The sequence below is a fragment of the Phalangium opilio genome, unplaced genomic scaffold (genome assembly GCF_054372755.1).
Source record: "Phalangium opilio isolate 3A_F unplaced genomic scaffold, DU_Popi_V2 ptg000038l_1, whole genome shotgun sequence".
Classification (NCBI taxonomy): Eukaryota; Metazoa; Arthropoda; class Arachnida; order Opiliones; family Phalangiidae; genus Phalangium; species Phalangium opilio.
Genome location: NW_028324161.1, coordinates 5620385 through 5636644, shown reverse-complemented (window position 1 = coordinate 5636644; position 16260 = coordinate 5620385). Strand labels below are relative to the sequence as shown.

The 16260-nt window shown below is 37.6% G+C and overlaps 1 protein-coding gene and 2 long non-coding RNA genes across 3 annotated transcripts in view; 1 reads left to right on the top strand and 2 right to left on the bottom strand.

Moving 5' to 3' along the window:
- LOC149682794 (uncharacterized) overlaps positions 1-16260 on the bottom strand; it is a 524355-nt gene that overhangs the window by 244017 nt on the left and 264078 nt on the right. The window lies entirely within an intron of this gene.
- LOC149682799 (uncharacterized) overlaps positions 1-16260 on the top strand; it is a 34325-nt gene that overhangs the window by 16812 nt on the left and 1253 nt on the right. The gene's annotated exons all lie outside the window — the stretch shown is intronic.
- Positions 485-5510, bottom strand: LOC149682800 (uncharacterized). Its single transcript, XM_089834347.1, has 3 exons — positions 5043-5510; positions 4897-4973; positions 485-1054 (listed from the first exon to the last, which is right to left on the bottom strand). Exons 1-2 carry the CDS (start codon positions 5508-5510, stop codon positions 4959-4961), a joined length of 483 nt encoding a protein of 160 aa, XP_089690473.1. The 3' UTR covers positions 485-1054; positions 4897-4958.

The following is a 16260-nucleotide window of genomic DNA, read 5'->3' as shown; positions in this document are numbered from 1 at the left end:
CAAATATCTAATAGAGGCGACATCTCGAGGATTTTTCATTATTATAAAATAGGAAGAGTTTTGAGAAATTATCCGCGATTGGCTACCCTTGGGAAACAGTTGTTGAGTAATAATAATAACCGTATACCCTAAATGATGCGACGTCACGCACACTAAATCGGCAATATGAGCTTGTTTAAATAATTGGCTAGCTAAGTCGTCTAGTATCAAGTAGGAGTCGCGATTCATTTCCCAAAAGTCCGGATCCGCCGTTGGCAAGCCTTGAATAAATTGAATTCCCGGAATCAATTGTTTCAATTTTTCATAGTTTGGCTGCCAGGCGGCGTAGCAATAAATAACCTTTTTATGCGGTGGGTCAAACATAAGCTGATGATTTTGCAATAAGTTACTTAAAAGAAAACTTTTCCCCGCTTGCGTTGGCCCCACGATTAGAAACTGGGCGGGTGTTTGGAACTTTAAAGAATGCGAGACTGACTCGGTTGGATTCATCTTGATTAATAAACATTTTTATTTTAATTGACAGTTTATATATATAATCAAAAATACAATTAACCCAAAACCCAAAGACCCTTAATAAACACAAATTAAAAAATATTTAAACAATATAAACGAAACCCTTTTACCCAAAAAAAAAAAAATCCCCTATGAAGTAATTGTTTTTTTAAAAAGTTTCTCTTCTAATTCCAGACAACGCTGGCGGAAGCGTTGCACGTTGAGGAGGTTAAAGTTGACGCGAGACTCGGAGGGTAGTTGGTACACACGCACTACAGAAGAAAACACGACGGATTTATGCGCACGCGCACTTTTTCGGTTCCCGACCGCTCGTTGTTGATGGCTGGGCATGTTTGGATTAGAGGCTCGCAAACATCCTCGCCCTCGCTGGTCGGGAATTCGGGAAACCCCTGACGCAGTGGTTTGTTGTTGCACGGTTTTTTGGAAACCATCGGACACGATGGGCTGTGTTTCCGATGTTCCCTCGATGGATGGTCCGTGCAACGCCACTGGTACAAGGCGATGCCGCAAAAGGCGCAGCGCGTCGTCTGTGTTTCTACATCTGCAAGATAGAAACCGTCTTTGGCCAGGGCTTCGATGGGAACGCAAGATTCCCACAAGCCCTCAAAAGTATGTCTTCGCCTAGCCTCGTAATTCATGCGAGAGAGATTTTGAAGCGGGTGTTGCCTCTTTGAAACCGTAGGGTCGACTGGTTGTCAAATCGGCGTTCAACAATCTCTTATTCGAGGTTTGGCGAAATCTTTTGGTAATTTTAACGGCCTCTAGCTGCAGCTTGTATTTATCCCGTTTAAAATTAAAAGGGACATTGACTGTAACTTCCTTTTCCGGATTCATCGCTACACTTTCAAAGGTTTCAAAGTCAAGTTTTTCAAGATTTTCTCGATTTAACGTCAACCCTTTAATTTTCTTGACTTCTTTTCCTTTGCTAGTGCGAAACGAGTAACTTTTGGCACCGGTACTACAAAAGGAAGTTATATAATCACCGCCGAGTTCATCCGCCCAGCAACCAATATGATTGCCAGTTGGAATGTCAAACTTTCCCGGTAGATGGCGGTAGATTATCGAGTCGGTGTCACAATACAAGGCTGCGCGGTCTAATTGAAGCAGCATCTTGTTCAATTCGAGTCGCCCGTAGCACGAGACGAAGCTCCCCACAATGGCCGACCCCAGTTTGTAGTCCGAAACGTAATCGCTTTTGGCTTTGTACGATAAGAGAGCGATCGACTCCGTAACTGGCCGTAAGTCGACTAATTCCAGAGTGTAATCGCTCGCGTATCGTATCAATTCGTAATAATTGTTGATAAAGATGCTGCGAATCTTTCCCGTATTCAGAGCCATGCGACCCCAAAGAGAATTTAAATTAATTTTAGCGATATTACGCAGTGAAGGATTTGATTGAATATCCGCCACGGTCAGAGAAAGCTTTTCATTCTTGTTTATATCAGCGATATACGCCTCTTTTTGCAGAGGCGTTTGAGCGTGAGCGGGAAATCCGGAATTCTTTACTTTTAGGGCGATAAAATCAGTCATGTACTGGGCAAAGAAATATTCCGTTTTTGGATAATGGTACACCTCGAATATATCGAGGAGTTTATAACCATGTTCCATAGCGGCATAGACTTCAACCGTTGGCCAGACTGATTCGAAAGCCCTTTCGTTGACAGTGTGATCGCAGATTTCCGCTCGCAATTCTAGACACGTGCGACAGAGGGCGTAGGCTAATTTACCACCGCTGCGGAAGGGAATTAAGGGGATGTGGAGATCTTGAGGGGGAAGCAGACGACAACTCATAACGCCAAAATACCACCCTGGCGATTTGTCAAAATCTCTGCTATAGATTATGGGGTGGCCGCTAGGGTACGGACAATCGCGACAAACTTTCGGGTACAAAGAAATAATATCCTTGTAGAAAATTTTCTCCTCACCTTGCACGTGGCAGTTAAGAACAAAATTTTCCGTCCGTCCCCCATAGAGAGCGCTACGGGCTGATATTTGAGGTCGAAAAGTTAAACTTTTGCAGAAAGCCTTTGCTTCGGCGTTTTCTTTTAAAAGCTTAGCAAATTGACACTCAAAGATCGAGGTATATTCATACCCGACCATCTTCTCTTTAATAAACAGCTCTCTATCTAGGGTCCGCTCGTACAGAAATCTGTTGCTGGCTTTGAGTTGGGTATTGTAGGCATTAAGTTTTTGGCATGGACAACCGTGAAAGTAGCAACCGTGGAAATCGTAGATTTTGGGAGGAGTTTCGCTATAGCCGTCGACTAAATAGCGACCCACGCGGTACTCCCCCCCGTAGCTTAAAGCAGTGCGCAATTTTATATTTTCAGTTTTCTCCACCCAAGCGAGATATTTTAAGCTAATTTGACTGTGATTAAATTTTGCGTTATAGCCGTTAGAAGGAACAATACCCATGCTGTAAGGTTTATAGTAATTGTTAAGATAAATAGTGGTTAGAGCACCCGCCAAAGTAATATTTTTTAAGCAAAAAGGGTCTAATTTGGTTAGATCTACGTAAATTTTTCTAAAAGCTTCGACGCCTTGTCTTAGGACTTTGACGTCTTGAATGCAATATTTAATAAGCTCCTCTTTGATGTTGTAAATAGATCCTTCCATTGACGCGTACCAAGTTTGAAAATCTCGATAATCATTGGCTTTCATTTGAGCTACGTTAAAGTACGAAGCTTCAGGGATGACGCCAATGTAATTAAGATTTTCTTCGGTATGAAAATCAAATGGAAAGAATCCTTTCGCCACATCGCCGAGGCTAAACATGCTAGTGAAATTACGCAGAGGTTGACTAATGTAATTAAAGCTATCGAGGAATCTAATTTGCGGTCCCTCGAGATGAATCATGAGAATTTTACTGCCGTCAAAAATAACGGCAGGGGTGACGTGTCTATGGACTAAAGCGTTAAGAATTAAGAAGTTATCAAAAGCTTTCGCGTAATGAGCTACGACTTGAGTGTTAGTAAAGCGCGGTTGGTACGTTTTACGTTTCTGTCCAGTCAAAACTACCTGCTCTACGCTAAATAAATAATTTAAAAATTGCTCGACGCAATTAGCGCCGTAAAAAATTTTAGTTTCAAAGCCAGCTTCAGTCTCTACGTCGCAAACTAATAAAATGGGGACGTGGATATTATTTCTAAGAATAGTCTCAATGTCGTAATAAATAAACCGTGAGGCTTTCATTTTGGTTTCCAAAGGCATAACAAAATGTTCACCTGGCGGATGGACTATTTTACATTGAGAGCATTCGGGATTGCAGTCGTGGTCGTCACCCATCAGTCGCCCACATTCTAAACATCGTTTTTGGCTCGCGCAGGTGCCATTAAGTAAATGAGTTTCGTAGCAGGGGCCCGGGAAAAAGTAGCGGTGGCATTCATCGCAACGTTTTAAAACATCCTCGTTGGTTAAATGAAAAGCTTCTCCTTGACACCGAAAACATATATAGGGTTTTGTATCCTCGGGGCATTTATGCTCTTTTAGCAATTCACGTTTGTAAAACGATCTCAAGCATAAATCGCAAGAGGTAACACCGCCCATCATGCCATGCCAAGTTTTCGCGGGGTGGATATGGTCGCCAATTTTTAATAAATAGATAAATTTAGGAGCTTGGGGTCCTTTGAAAAATATGGTAAAATTATTCGCAGCATCAACGATTACGATTCGATAATGGGGAGCTAAATAATTTTGAAATTTTTGAATATCTTCTAGAGTAACAAAACCTTCGGGGACTCCCGCTTTTCTGTGCAAGATTTTCGCAATATTACCTTGAAGAGTGCTATTGCGTCTCAGTTTGTTAAAATTGTCCTGGTTAAAGGGCGGACCTTGCTTATTTTGTTGATAAAAGTTGCGATCGGCCATCTCTTTACCCAGAACTAAACTTCGAGCAAAACAGAGATTATCATTATTCTCCATAAAAATAAATTGGTTATTTTGTTTAACGAAATAATCCAAATTAACCAAAGTTCTATTTTTTATAGATTTATAATAAGTTCCTATATTTGCATCGAGGTTTAGAAAAATTATATCAAACTGAAAATCTTCGCCATTAAAGACAAAGTCCCGACTAGATTGCGTTACTCTATAGATGGTGCGCATAATTCGCTTACTGGTGAATTTGTCAATTTTTATAAATTTAATATTAACAGGGGTCGTCAATCCGGGGGAGCTTAAAACAAATCGAACCCGATTATACCCGGGATTCTCGGTTACTAATTTGCGTATAACTTCGTCGAGAATTTTTCGAAAAATTCGAAAAAAATCTCGCGTTGGAATGTCTTCCAGATTTTTGAAAGCTATACGCAAATCGATTTGTTTACAATGCCACTTGCGACTCGTTTTGTCAATCTGTCGCTCAATTGTGTAGTACCGGTTTACCTGTGCGTGTTCCTCTCCGCCACTACCCTCCGAGTCACTCCCGCTGCTGCCGCTGCTCGAACTCATTTTTTGAATCTCTATCAGAAATAAAAAAAAATTGGAACAAAATTTTTGGTTTGTAAATTTATTGTTAATAAGATACTTACTTTGCTTGGCGGCTGCTGAGCGGCTTCTGCGTCGTTCTTCACGTCGTCCACCAAGCGATGGAAAGCGTTTAGAAGTTTGACGGCGTCTTTGTTTTTAGCGTCAACGACTCTTTTTAGCCGCTTATGTCTACACTCCCACAGTTTGTCCGCCTGGGCGTCTTTTATGTCTTTAAATTTATATATACTGATATCTATGTAGAAATCCCCTTTTCGCGGGGGGATTTTAGTTTCAAAATATTGCCCGTCGCTTCTCAAGCGATAGGACCCCTCAACCCCGTTGACGCCGACAACGTGTTTCTGCAACACGTCCTGGACAAACTCCTCGTCGTCAGAATCGAGGAGGATCTCAACGGGGTCGGGTTTTACAAATTGACTCAGCGTTCGTTGACCGTTGCTGGATCCTTGTCGATTATTAGGAGAAGAAGGTGGAGATTCAAACATAGATTGAGACTCTTGGTACTTGTTCATGGCTGGATCGATTGTGAGAATCCAATACCCATGCTCAAGCTTTTATACCCAAAATCTCAGGGCCATTTTTTTTAGAATACAGGCTTAGACATGGTTTTTTTTATTAAGAATTTAAAAAATATAATTATGTCTGATACGCTATTTTTAATTTGACCTAAAAACATTTTTTTATTGTGGAGTTGGTACTAAAGATTATAGAAGACATTAGGATATCTATCTATATAAAAAATACCTCTATAGTTTAATATTAATATACATTTATTTAGATTTAAATCATGTCAAAAAAACAATTTCCGTCCCTCCCAAAGTAATTAGTTTTAACCTTCACTAATAAATTGTTTTTCTTATATAAAGCGATCTCGTGAGAATTATTCAAATTATTCGAAACACGCCTAAACAAGCTTTTGCATACGAATAATATTTGTCCCCTTAGGCATTTATCAAAGTAACTTCTTTTTAACCTTCGCTAAAGGGTTTTTTATATAACACGATCTCGTTTGAATTATTTAAAACACACCTAGACAACTTTTTTGCATACGAAAAAAAACTTAGACCTCGGAGAGATTTTGTAATTTTATACCTATATATCTAATTAACTTTTTGGCTATTTATTAAATTTTAAAAATCTTGAAAGTATTGGCTAGACACTATTAGATTTGACCTCGCTAATTTTGTATATAAGCCCCGTGTTTCAAAATGAAAGTTATCAGTTGTTTAACTTCTGTTTCTGAAACACCAGTCCCAAAAACTTTAAGATGTCTTTCTCTACCGCTCCTCGTTTGCCCTGCCTGCCCGTGATTAAAATCCATCCGGCAGCGCTTACTCCCCGTCGTGCCACCCCCCAGTCGGCCGGACTGGACTTATATTGTCCAGTGGATACCGTAATCGACCCTCACGGTATCAAAATCGTGTCGACTGGGTTAGGCGTGATGCTGCCCGAGAACAGCTACGGCCGCCTTGTTGGCCGTAGCAGCTTAACAGCCCAAGGGCTGTTTGTCGCCGAGGGGACGATAGGTATGTTTATTAGTTATTTTATAGTGCTTAAAAGTATAATAATTCTTAACAATAATAGACGCCGACTATCGGGGACCCATAAAAGTCGTCATAGCCAACGTCGGGGACACCGCCTACAATATTCGGCGGGGCAATAGGCTTGCCCAATTGATAGTGACCCCGGTTATATTGCTAAGACCGGTGGAAACGGCGGTAAATATTTTCAAGTTTTTAATTTAGGTTTCAGCACGTAACACATTTTTATGTTGTTTCTAGACTTTGACCCCGACGGCACGCGGCAGTGGGGGGTTTGGGTCGACCGGTGTTTAATCTTTTTAAATGGTGGTGGGTTTTTCATATAAATATTTGTTATTGTATATATTATATTGTTTGTTATTAAAAAATCTTTATTTCTATATTTGTTATTCTTGTCAGACTTATAATTATAGGCTTATTTTCTAACTCCACCTTAATTAACCTATCCAATGATATTATCTCTTTACTTACGCTCCGCCTAATGTGACAAATAGGATCCAATTAAAACTGCCTCTTACCTCTCTAGTTTGTTACATATAGCACGTACTAGCAATTTAAATATCATTTGCTATCATAGCCCTCGCAATATGTTGTGCCTCATTTTCTTTTTTGTTTACGGGTTAATAGTCAACGTTTTGTTAACTCTTTACGAAATTGAACGGCGAAACAGAAAACAATTAGAAAATAAGCCCAAACGTCCCTCCGCCGATTGCACTTCCGAGTCAAATAACGATACAGGGTCAACGTGAAAAATGAACTCTTTAAAACATGTTTGTTTATCCTTGTTGGTTGTTGATTATTTTGTAATATATATTCTGTATTTATTTATCACCCATATCTGTACATCTTATAAAAAGTAAATATTTGATGTCTTAAAATCTGTGTTTTTATTAACTTTAGGCTTACAGAGAAAAAAGGGTAACACCCAATGTTAGCAAGCCAGGGATGACGTCAAGGTTGACTATAGTTTTAGTTTTAGTTTAAGTTAAGAAGATGATGTCATGGGAGGGATGAAACTAACAGCTCGGGCTAGTCTAGACTTGTCTGAAAAGTTTGGTTTGAGTCTGGTGGATGGGGAGAGGGCGGCCATCTTGGGGTGGCGGCCATCTTGGATGTCTGCATATCTAGGTAGTCCCTACTACTAACTAGTTCAAGTATCATAACAACGAGGCTCCGACGATAATCGAACTCATGATCTCCTGTTTACTAGACAGGCGCTTTAACCACTAAGCCACGGAGCCCATGTTACGTAGTGAAATTAATGCTGAATATTTCAGTAATTTTACAAAATCAACTCGTTTGTAGTTTTACCCTATAGATTGCATATATGCACATCTCAATCAACTATTATTTTTAGTTTTTCTAAAATAAATAGCTACGAAAACTAGTTCATGTATCATAACAACGAGGCTCAGACGAGAATCGAACTCATGATCTCCTGTTTACTAGGCAGGCGCTTTAACCACTAAGCCACGGAACCCTGGTTGTGAAGAGAGATTATTGCGGAATATTTCAGTAATTTTACAAAATCAACTCGTTTATAGTTTTACCCTACACTGTAAAAAAAATGGGATTTTGACGTGATGTATTTGTACCTTAAGAGGTATTTTCTTTAAAAAAAACACCTTAAGGTGCTTATTCCAACCCTAAGGGGTGCTTAAACAAGCCTATCGTTGTCATCGAGGTGCCTTTTTGCACCATTTGCATATTTTTGGGTTTTTGAGGGTATTTATTTGTACCGCCAATGGAATTATTTTCGTTAAACGTAATCGGCGCATGCGCCAACGTGAAATAAAATCGCGGCTTCGCGCAGGTCACGAGATTAGCGAGATAAATATTCAAACTAGGCCTAACGCCGGTTTAGTAGTTTTGCCGACGGAGATAACTGGGCGTAACAAGATGAAAGGAGGTAATAATTATCTTTAACTATGGGGCGCCAAACCGGACAAAATTCGTACATATTAGTGATATATATCAGTCGAACTCTGATATATATTAGTTGAAATCTGATATATATTAGTCGAAAAGTGATATATTTTAGTCGAAAAGTGATATATTTTAGTCGAAAAGTGATATATTTTAGTCGAAAAGTGATGTATATTAGACGAAAAGTGATATATATATATATTAGTCGAAATCTGATATATATTAGTCGAAATCTGATATATATTAGTCGAAATCTGATATATATTAGTCGAAATCTGATATATATTAGTCGAAATCTGATATATATTAGTCGAAATCTGATATATATTAGTCGAAACCTGATATATATTAGTCGAAACCTGATATATATTAGTCGAAACCTGATATATATTAGTCGAAACCTGATATATATTAGTCGAAATCTGATATATATTAGTCGAAATCTGATATATATTAGTCGAAATCTGATATATATTAGTCGAAATCTGATATATATTAGTCGAAATCTGATATATATTAGTCGAAATCTGATATATATTAGTCGAAATCTGATATATATTAGTCGAAATCTGATATATATTAGTCGAAATCTGATATATATTAGTCGAAATCTGATATATATTAGTCGAAATCTGATATATATTAGTCGAAATCTGATATATATTAGTCGAAATCTGATATATATTAGTCGAAATCTGATATATATTATTGTTTGGAGGATTAGCAAAAACTAATGCACTGTGCATGAAACATTGCACAGTGATAAATAAGGGTATTTCTAATTAATTCAAGATTAGAGCCCACCTCAAACTCATCTGTGACATTTGTGACAAGCTTTTAAAAGTCCCCTAACGACATATACTGTATATTTGAATTCTGAAATTTATGAAGTTCCCTAAACTTCGTTGCAGAGCGAAAGGCGGACGGTCCAGTCGGGACTCGCTAGCGATAACATACGCAATTTATGCAGTCTTAAAGGATATTATATGTTTTTAAAACAATGGAACTGATTAAAATATAGAGAACGTACACAATTTTGGTTTTAACACTTAAAATAGACAACGTTAAATGCAATTTAAGAAGCGCTATTTGAATATTTTTCTTTTTAATTTATTGCGTTCTTAAAATTATTTTACACACCCTCCAAATTTTCAAAGTGCGGTGCAAGGTAAATTTGCTTTTACACATTTGCATTTACCATGTCAACCTTTTAGGCACCCACATTTAACTATTTCCCGACAAGCTTCTGCCGCTGGTGGCATTGTCAACCATTTTGGTTGCCATTCTACCGTACTATGAAGTTGTGCCAGTTTAGTCCGGCTGCTTTACCAATGTTCATACGTAATTACAAATCTCTTTATAGTTGGTAGAAATTCTTTAACGACTATTTTAGAAGGACTTCTGAATTTGGTTTGTAAAGCATGAGTTAGTTCATAGAATGCTTTGCAAGTTGACCATGCGGTTTTCTCTCCTTTTGCGTTAAAATGTGATGGGGAATGAGAGAGAGAGAGAGGATGACTGGCACCGCGTAGTTACAACCATAGATATAGTAAAACTATAAAGGGTCTAGATCCACTTCGCTGGCTTAGGCTTAACGAAAAAACGCGGAAGGGGCAACGAGCAGACAGCCACTATTTTCTGGGGGTAGCCGTATAAAACGCCATCTATCGGGAACTTTCGAAACTAAATTAAGGGATGAGCTTAGAGTAGTGGCACTCTATGTTAACCGCCTATAGGGCATAATAAGTCAAACCCTCGGAGATGCCATTACTCCATTTTATACGAGCTAAGAGCAGAAAAACGTATTTTATAAATTTTACACCTGTAAAATCTTTTAAAAAAACACTTGGAACTTGTATTTCTACTTACTTTCGAGGAAATACCACCGTTTTCTGAAGGTAAGAGTCTTTTTTTATACATTTATTAGTAATAAAAACATTTAAGGCGAGCTAAGCCTTGGTCTTGTAAAACACGGCAGATTACGCTCTCTTTTCTCTATGTGCAAATCTACATTATGGCCATGACCAAGGCTTAGCTCGCCTTAAATGTTTTTATTACTAATAAATGTATAAAAAAAGACTTACCTTCAGAAAACGGTGGTATTTCCTCGAAAGTAAGTAGAAATACAAGTTCCAAGTGTTTTATAAAAGGTTTTTCTGCTCTTAGCTCGTATAAAATGGAGTAATGGCATCTCCGAAGGTTTGACTTATTATGCCCTATAGGGGGTTAACATAGAGTGCCACTACTCATCCCTTAATTTAGTTTCGAAAGTTCCCGATAGATGGCGTTTTATACGGCTACCCCCAGAAAATAGCGGCTGTCTGCTCGTTGCCCCTTCGGCGTCGACCTCCCATTGAATTGTGTATCTACCCTTTTAATATATCTATGGTTACAACACATGCTTCGAGTGACTTTTGGGGGCGGACATTGGTAAAACAGCCGTATTTATCGGACGCGTCTAACTTCGGAATGACCAAACTTGTACAACCTGATAGTACCATAGAATGGCAACCAATATGGCTGACAATGCCGCCAGCGGCAGAAACTTGTCGCGAAATGGTTAAAAGTGGGTGCCTTAAAGGTTTACATGGCAAATGCAAATGTGTCAAAGCAAATTTACCTTGCACCGCACTTCGAAAATGTGGCGGGTGTGAAAAATAATTTTAAGAACACGATAAATTAAAAAGCAATACTATATTCAAATAGAGCTACTAAAAAGTGTTAAAACTAAAATTGTGTGCGTTCTCTATATTTAAATAATTCCATTGCTTTAAAAAATATTATATCCTTTAAGACTGCACAAATTGCGTATGTTTTCGCTTTACAGACGGCCCCCGTGGAAATGCCCTTAGCGAGTCCCGGCTGGACGTATTTCGCTTTGCAACGAAGTTTAGGGAGCTTCATAAATTTCAGAATTCAAATATATGTGTCGTTAGGGGACTTTTGAAAGCTTGTCACAAATGTCACAGGTGAGCTAGAGGTGGACTCTAATCTTGAATTAATTAGAAATGCCTTTATTTATCACTGTGCAATGTTTCATGCTTTCTTCACAAAGTGCATGATTTTCTGCTAATTCTCCAGACTATAATATATATCAGGTTTCGACTAATATATATCAGACTATATATATCTCGACTAATATATATCAGATTTCGACTAATATATATCAGATTTCGACTAATATATATCAGATTTCGACTAATATATATCAGATTTCGACTAATATATATCAGATTTCGACTAATATATATCAGATTTCGACTAATATATATCAGATTTCGACTAATATATATCGATTTCGACTAATATATATCAGATTTCAACTAATATATATTCGATTTCGACTAATATATATCAGATTTCAACTAATATATATCAGATTTCGACTAATATATACCAGTAATTTGGACGAATTTTGTCCGGTTTGGCGCCCCATATTTAACACCTATTTTTTGTGTTTCAAATTAAAATTATTCCGTATTTCAGTCGTCTTTGAGGAAATATTTGAATGCTGATAGAACTTGGATGGAAGTGATTGACAATGAAATTGATTCTTTACTCTGGTAAGCCTTGACTAAGTGTATTTTTAATTCTTAAAAGGCAAAAATTAAACGATTTGTTGTATAAACTACTATAGCAACATTTTGGAAGAGTTGATAACGAACAAGCTAATAAGCAATTATTTGGAAAAGATAGCAATATTTTGGGGTCAAAAACTAGTATATTTTATATTCAGTTGACAACAAAACAGGCATTCATAAATTGAATGTCTTATATCTGTTAGCATTATGAGAATTTGCTTTGGTAGTAATTTGAATTAAACTTAAGTAATACTACTAAAAAGGTAAACTACAGAATCTACTAAACAAAGTTGAAAGTTCCTTCCAAGGAGAAAATAATGGATATCTAAAAAGAGTGCTTTAAAAATGATCACTAGGTTTGACGATAATATTGTGTCGGTTTCAGAAATCAGCATCATTTCACCACCAATATTGAGAAAAATATCGAACTTCCTCTCGGCTGCTCCCATACCTCTATGGCTGCTACTATTGTTCTAGGACCATTAATAAATATGTCGCGGGAAAGGCATCTAGTCTCTTGAAACCAGTGTTGGGCAAATTGGGAATGACTTTGCCCAACCAAGCAGGGTTAAATTCGAGGAAAGAAATACAAATTCGCCAATTTCCCAACCACTGCAGTCAAAACAGTTGTCAGTTACACAGCAGCAACAGTAGAAAAACAAGTTGGGAAAACCAAAATATTACCTCTCCGAGTCAAGACGACTACTTACAAACTTATTTACCCAGATATGGAAATGTTTCTTAAGTTAAAATTTATGAAATATTAAAGCAGTATACAAAGCACGCCATTTAAATAGCTATAGTCCCATATAGCTATTTGTATTAATTCCTCCATGGTTTTTTCGCCAAGCTGAGAACTACGCGTTTTACGTCACGTTATTCAAAGAGCCGACTATTTTCTTTGAAGACCGCGCTAGCTCAGCGCTAAGCACCGTGACGTCAAAATTCAAAAACAGAATCCCGTTATGCAGAACACTGCTAATAGCCCAGGACTTTTAGGGTTTGACCTAGAACATTTGAACATAAAGATGAAAATTGGTACATGTGTTGTTTTTGACCCAACAAAAAATATACTAAAAGTCCCCTGCTGTAGAGCGCGAGCTTTCGCCGCCATCTTGGAAAATGGCCGCCGGGAATTACAGCTACAATGTATTCCACGTTCTTCTTAAAAAATTATGAAAATTGGTACACATAATGATTGGCCCACATGAACATCATGGAAAAATTTTACAGCTCTGTGTTCAATAGTTTGGTCGCCATATTAGAAAATGGCCGCCGTGAATGCTAGGTACAGTATATTTCACCATGTTGTTGGAAAATTATGAAAATTGATAGGTATTATAATGAGAGCTGTGTGAACCTCATACTAAAATATTGAAGCCATTTGTCAGATAGTTTGGCCGCCATGTTGGAAAATGGCCGCCATCAATGTCATTTAGATACTGTATATGGTTCAAAAATTATAAAAATTGGTAATAATTATGATGAAGACCGTTTAAACATCATACTTGAATATTGAAGACGTGCTACTGTTAGTTTGGGCGCCATCTTCGAAAATGACTTCTGGAAATGCTAAATATATTTCAAATATGTAAATCTTTTTGAAATTCCTATTTTGAATAGATGATTTTTATTAACGTAATAAACAACAAAAAATAGATATCTCGAAGTTGAAATTATCGACGCTATCTTTAAAAATGGCCACACGAAAATTATTGCCCTAAATTCTGAAAGAATGAAAAGTTATTCAAAGCTGTTATTCTCAACATGTTGATTAGAGAATATTCTTTAATATAGAGTTTATATATTCTAGTGTTGTTTAAGATTAGATTTTAGACAAATCTCTAACATTTCATTCATATACATCGTCATACTGAAGATTTTTCATAATAATTGCATGTCAGAACCCTTGATTAGGCGCTACACTTAGCTGGGGGCCTTATCAGCGCCCCTCCCCATCATATTCCAAATTGAACCAGCGGAACCGCCGTCATGGCACACGGGAGCAGCCAGTGGGACCGACAAACGCCACTTGAGCAGGTGACAGAAGCTGGACACCGTCAACGTCAAGCCCAGTCGTAAGGTGGTCGGTGACAGGGAAGGATTAAGGCAGCAGAAGACTCGAGGAGACGGGGGAGTTCTCTCCAAGCACAACAGTGCCATACGGCCCAAACAAATAGTGTATACGCGACCCCTAGAGGGTTGCCAATAGCGGGAGCGAGCCAAGACAACACCTGGGCGTGGGCGAAGCGGCCGGGAAAAACCTTCACGGATTGGGATAAGGAACGCTCTGAACCAAGGGCGAACCCAAGGAACTCCCGAACCGTCACACCGAACTCAGGCCCCCTCCGCAACGACAAGTCCTTTGAGTTAAAAAGGTTAAAAGAACACTTCTTTCATTTACGTGCTGTAACTGGGTTTGGTTATGATAAGGCATGGTTTAAAGTAATGACAGATAATCAACATTTTACTAATTTGTTGGGCTTTTTTAATGACCATATTGCATCTAAGGAAGCCATTGCTGCCGAAGAGAGATTTCTTTTCGCTTTTCTTAGGGTGATAATTGACGCGTCCAAGCTTCAACTATGTAGATATTAGACGTATAATGGAACCCTTGCCACACATACTGTCAAGTCCTCATTTGATCTCGCTAAGTTTCATCCAACAACAGACGCCGCAAAACTGCATTTTTTCCGAGCGTATCTTCAAGTCCAACAATAGCTGGGAAACGATTTAATCCCGAACAGTGAGGATAGGTTCGCGATCGCGAAAGTCGAAGAACCATTCACACCATTCTCCTTCCGGCATCAGATGAACTTATAGCACTCATTATTTGTACCTGCAGTCTGCAGAACATCTTGTATAAAGAACTGTGAATGTAGACAATCTGGATTAGCTTGCTGGGCATTGTGTGGTCATTGTCAAGGTATTAGCCGTAATAAAAAATCTTCAGGATGAGGAGAAATAAGAACGAAATTTTAAAAATGTGTCTTAAATCTAATCCTTAACGACACTAGAATGTATATACCCCATATAAAACAGTTTTTCCTAACCAAAATCCGAGTAATATGGCTTTCCTTTTCTTTTTTCCAGATTTTAGGATAGTAATATTTCAGCGAGTATTTTTGAAGATGGGTCGATAATTTAGACTTGAAAATAGTTATTTTTATAGCATTTTATACGTTCATGAAAATCATTTACACAATAAAAAATATCGAAAAAATTTATATATCGGTAATATATCTGGCATTTCAAGCAGTCATTTTCGAAGATGGCGCCTAAACTATCAGTAGCACGTCTTCAATATTCAAGTATGATGTTTAGATGGTCTTCAAAATAATTATTACCAATTTTCATTATTTTTGAACCATATACTGTATCTAAATGGCATTGATGGCGGCCATTTTCCAACATGGCGGCCAAACTATCTGACTAATGGCTTCAATATTTTTGTATGAGGTTCACACAGCTCTGATTATTATACCTATCAATTTTCATAATTTTCCAACAACATGGTGAAATATACTGTACCTAGCATTCACGGCGACCATTTTCCAATATGGCGGCCAAACTATTGAACACAGGGCTGTAAAATTCTGTCATGATGTTCAAGTTGTTCCAATCATAATGTGTACCAATTTTCATAATTTTTGAAGAAGAACGTGGAATACATTGTAGCTGGGCTGTTATCACTTTTCTTTTATTTTATAAAGGGGTTCGTTTCTTCTTCAAGCACAGTCACAATTATTGAACTGTGTATATCAGTACTTGTTGGGAAGATTTTAGAAGTGTTGGTTGAGTTGCTATTTAGTTGACAACATTATGAAAACTTGATGTGTTTATAACCTTTTGAAAGGAAAATTCTCGGAAATTAAAAAAAAGAGTCAATTTGATTAAATTTACACGATATCCCTCAAAATAATAAATGCTTGATAAAATGATTCAGGAAAATGGAATTGTTGTTGAAAAATCAGGAGATAAGTAATTTTTTATTTCAATTAATTTATAGGAAACTAATCCATTAGCAGTAAAATCAGGTGATTGAATTAAATTCTAAAGAGTAGTAAAATACGGATTGTCTTTAAAATTCAATTGAAAAAAAAAATAATATCCTCGCTTCAGACAACTGGAAAAACTCTTATCGTTTTGTTTTTAAGGCTTGGGCAAACCAAGTCTTTTTTATATAATATCTGTTCCTTCAGCCTTAATTTGTA

What these genes read in the sequence shown, in the direction of transcription:
- LOC149682800 (XM_089834347.1), bottom strand. Translation starts at nt 5,510, where the DNA reads ATGAACAAGTACCAAGAGTCTCAATCTATGTTTGAATCTCCACCTTCT.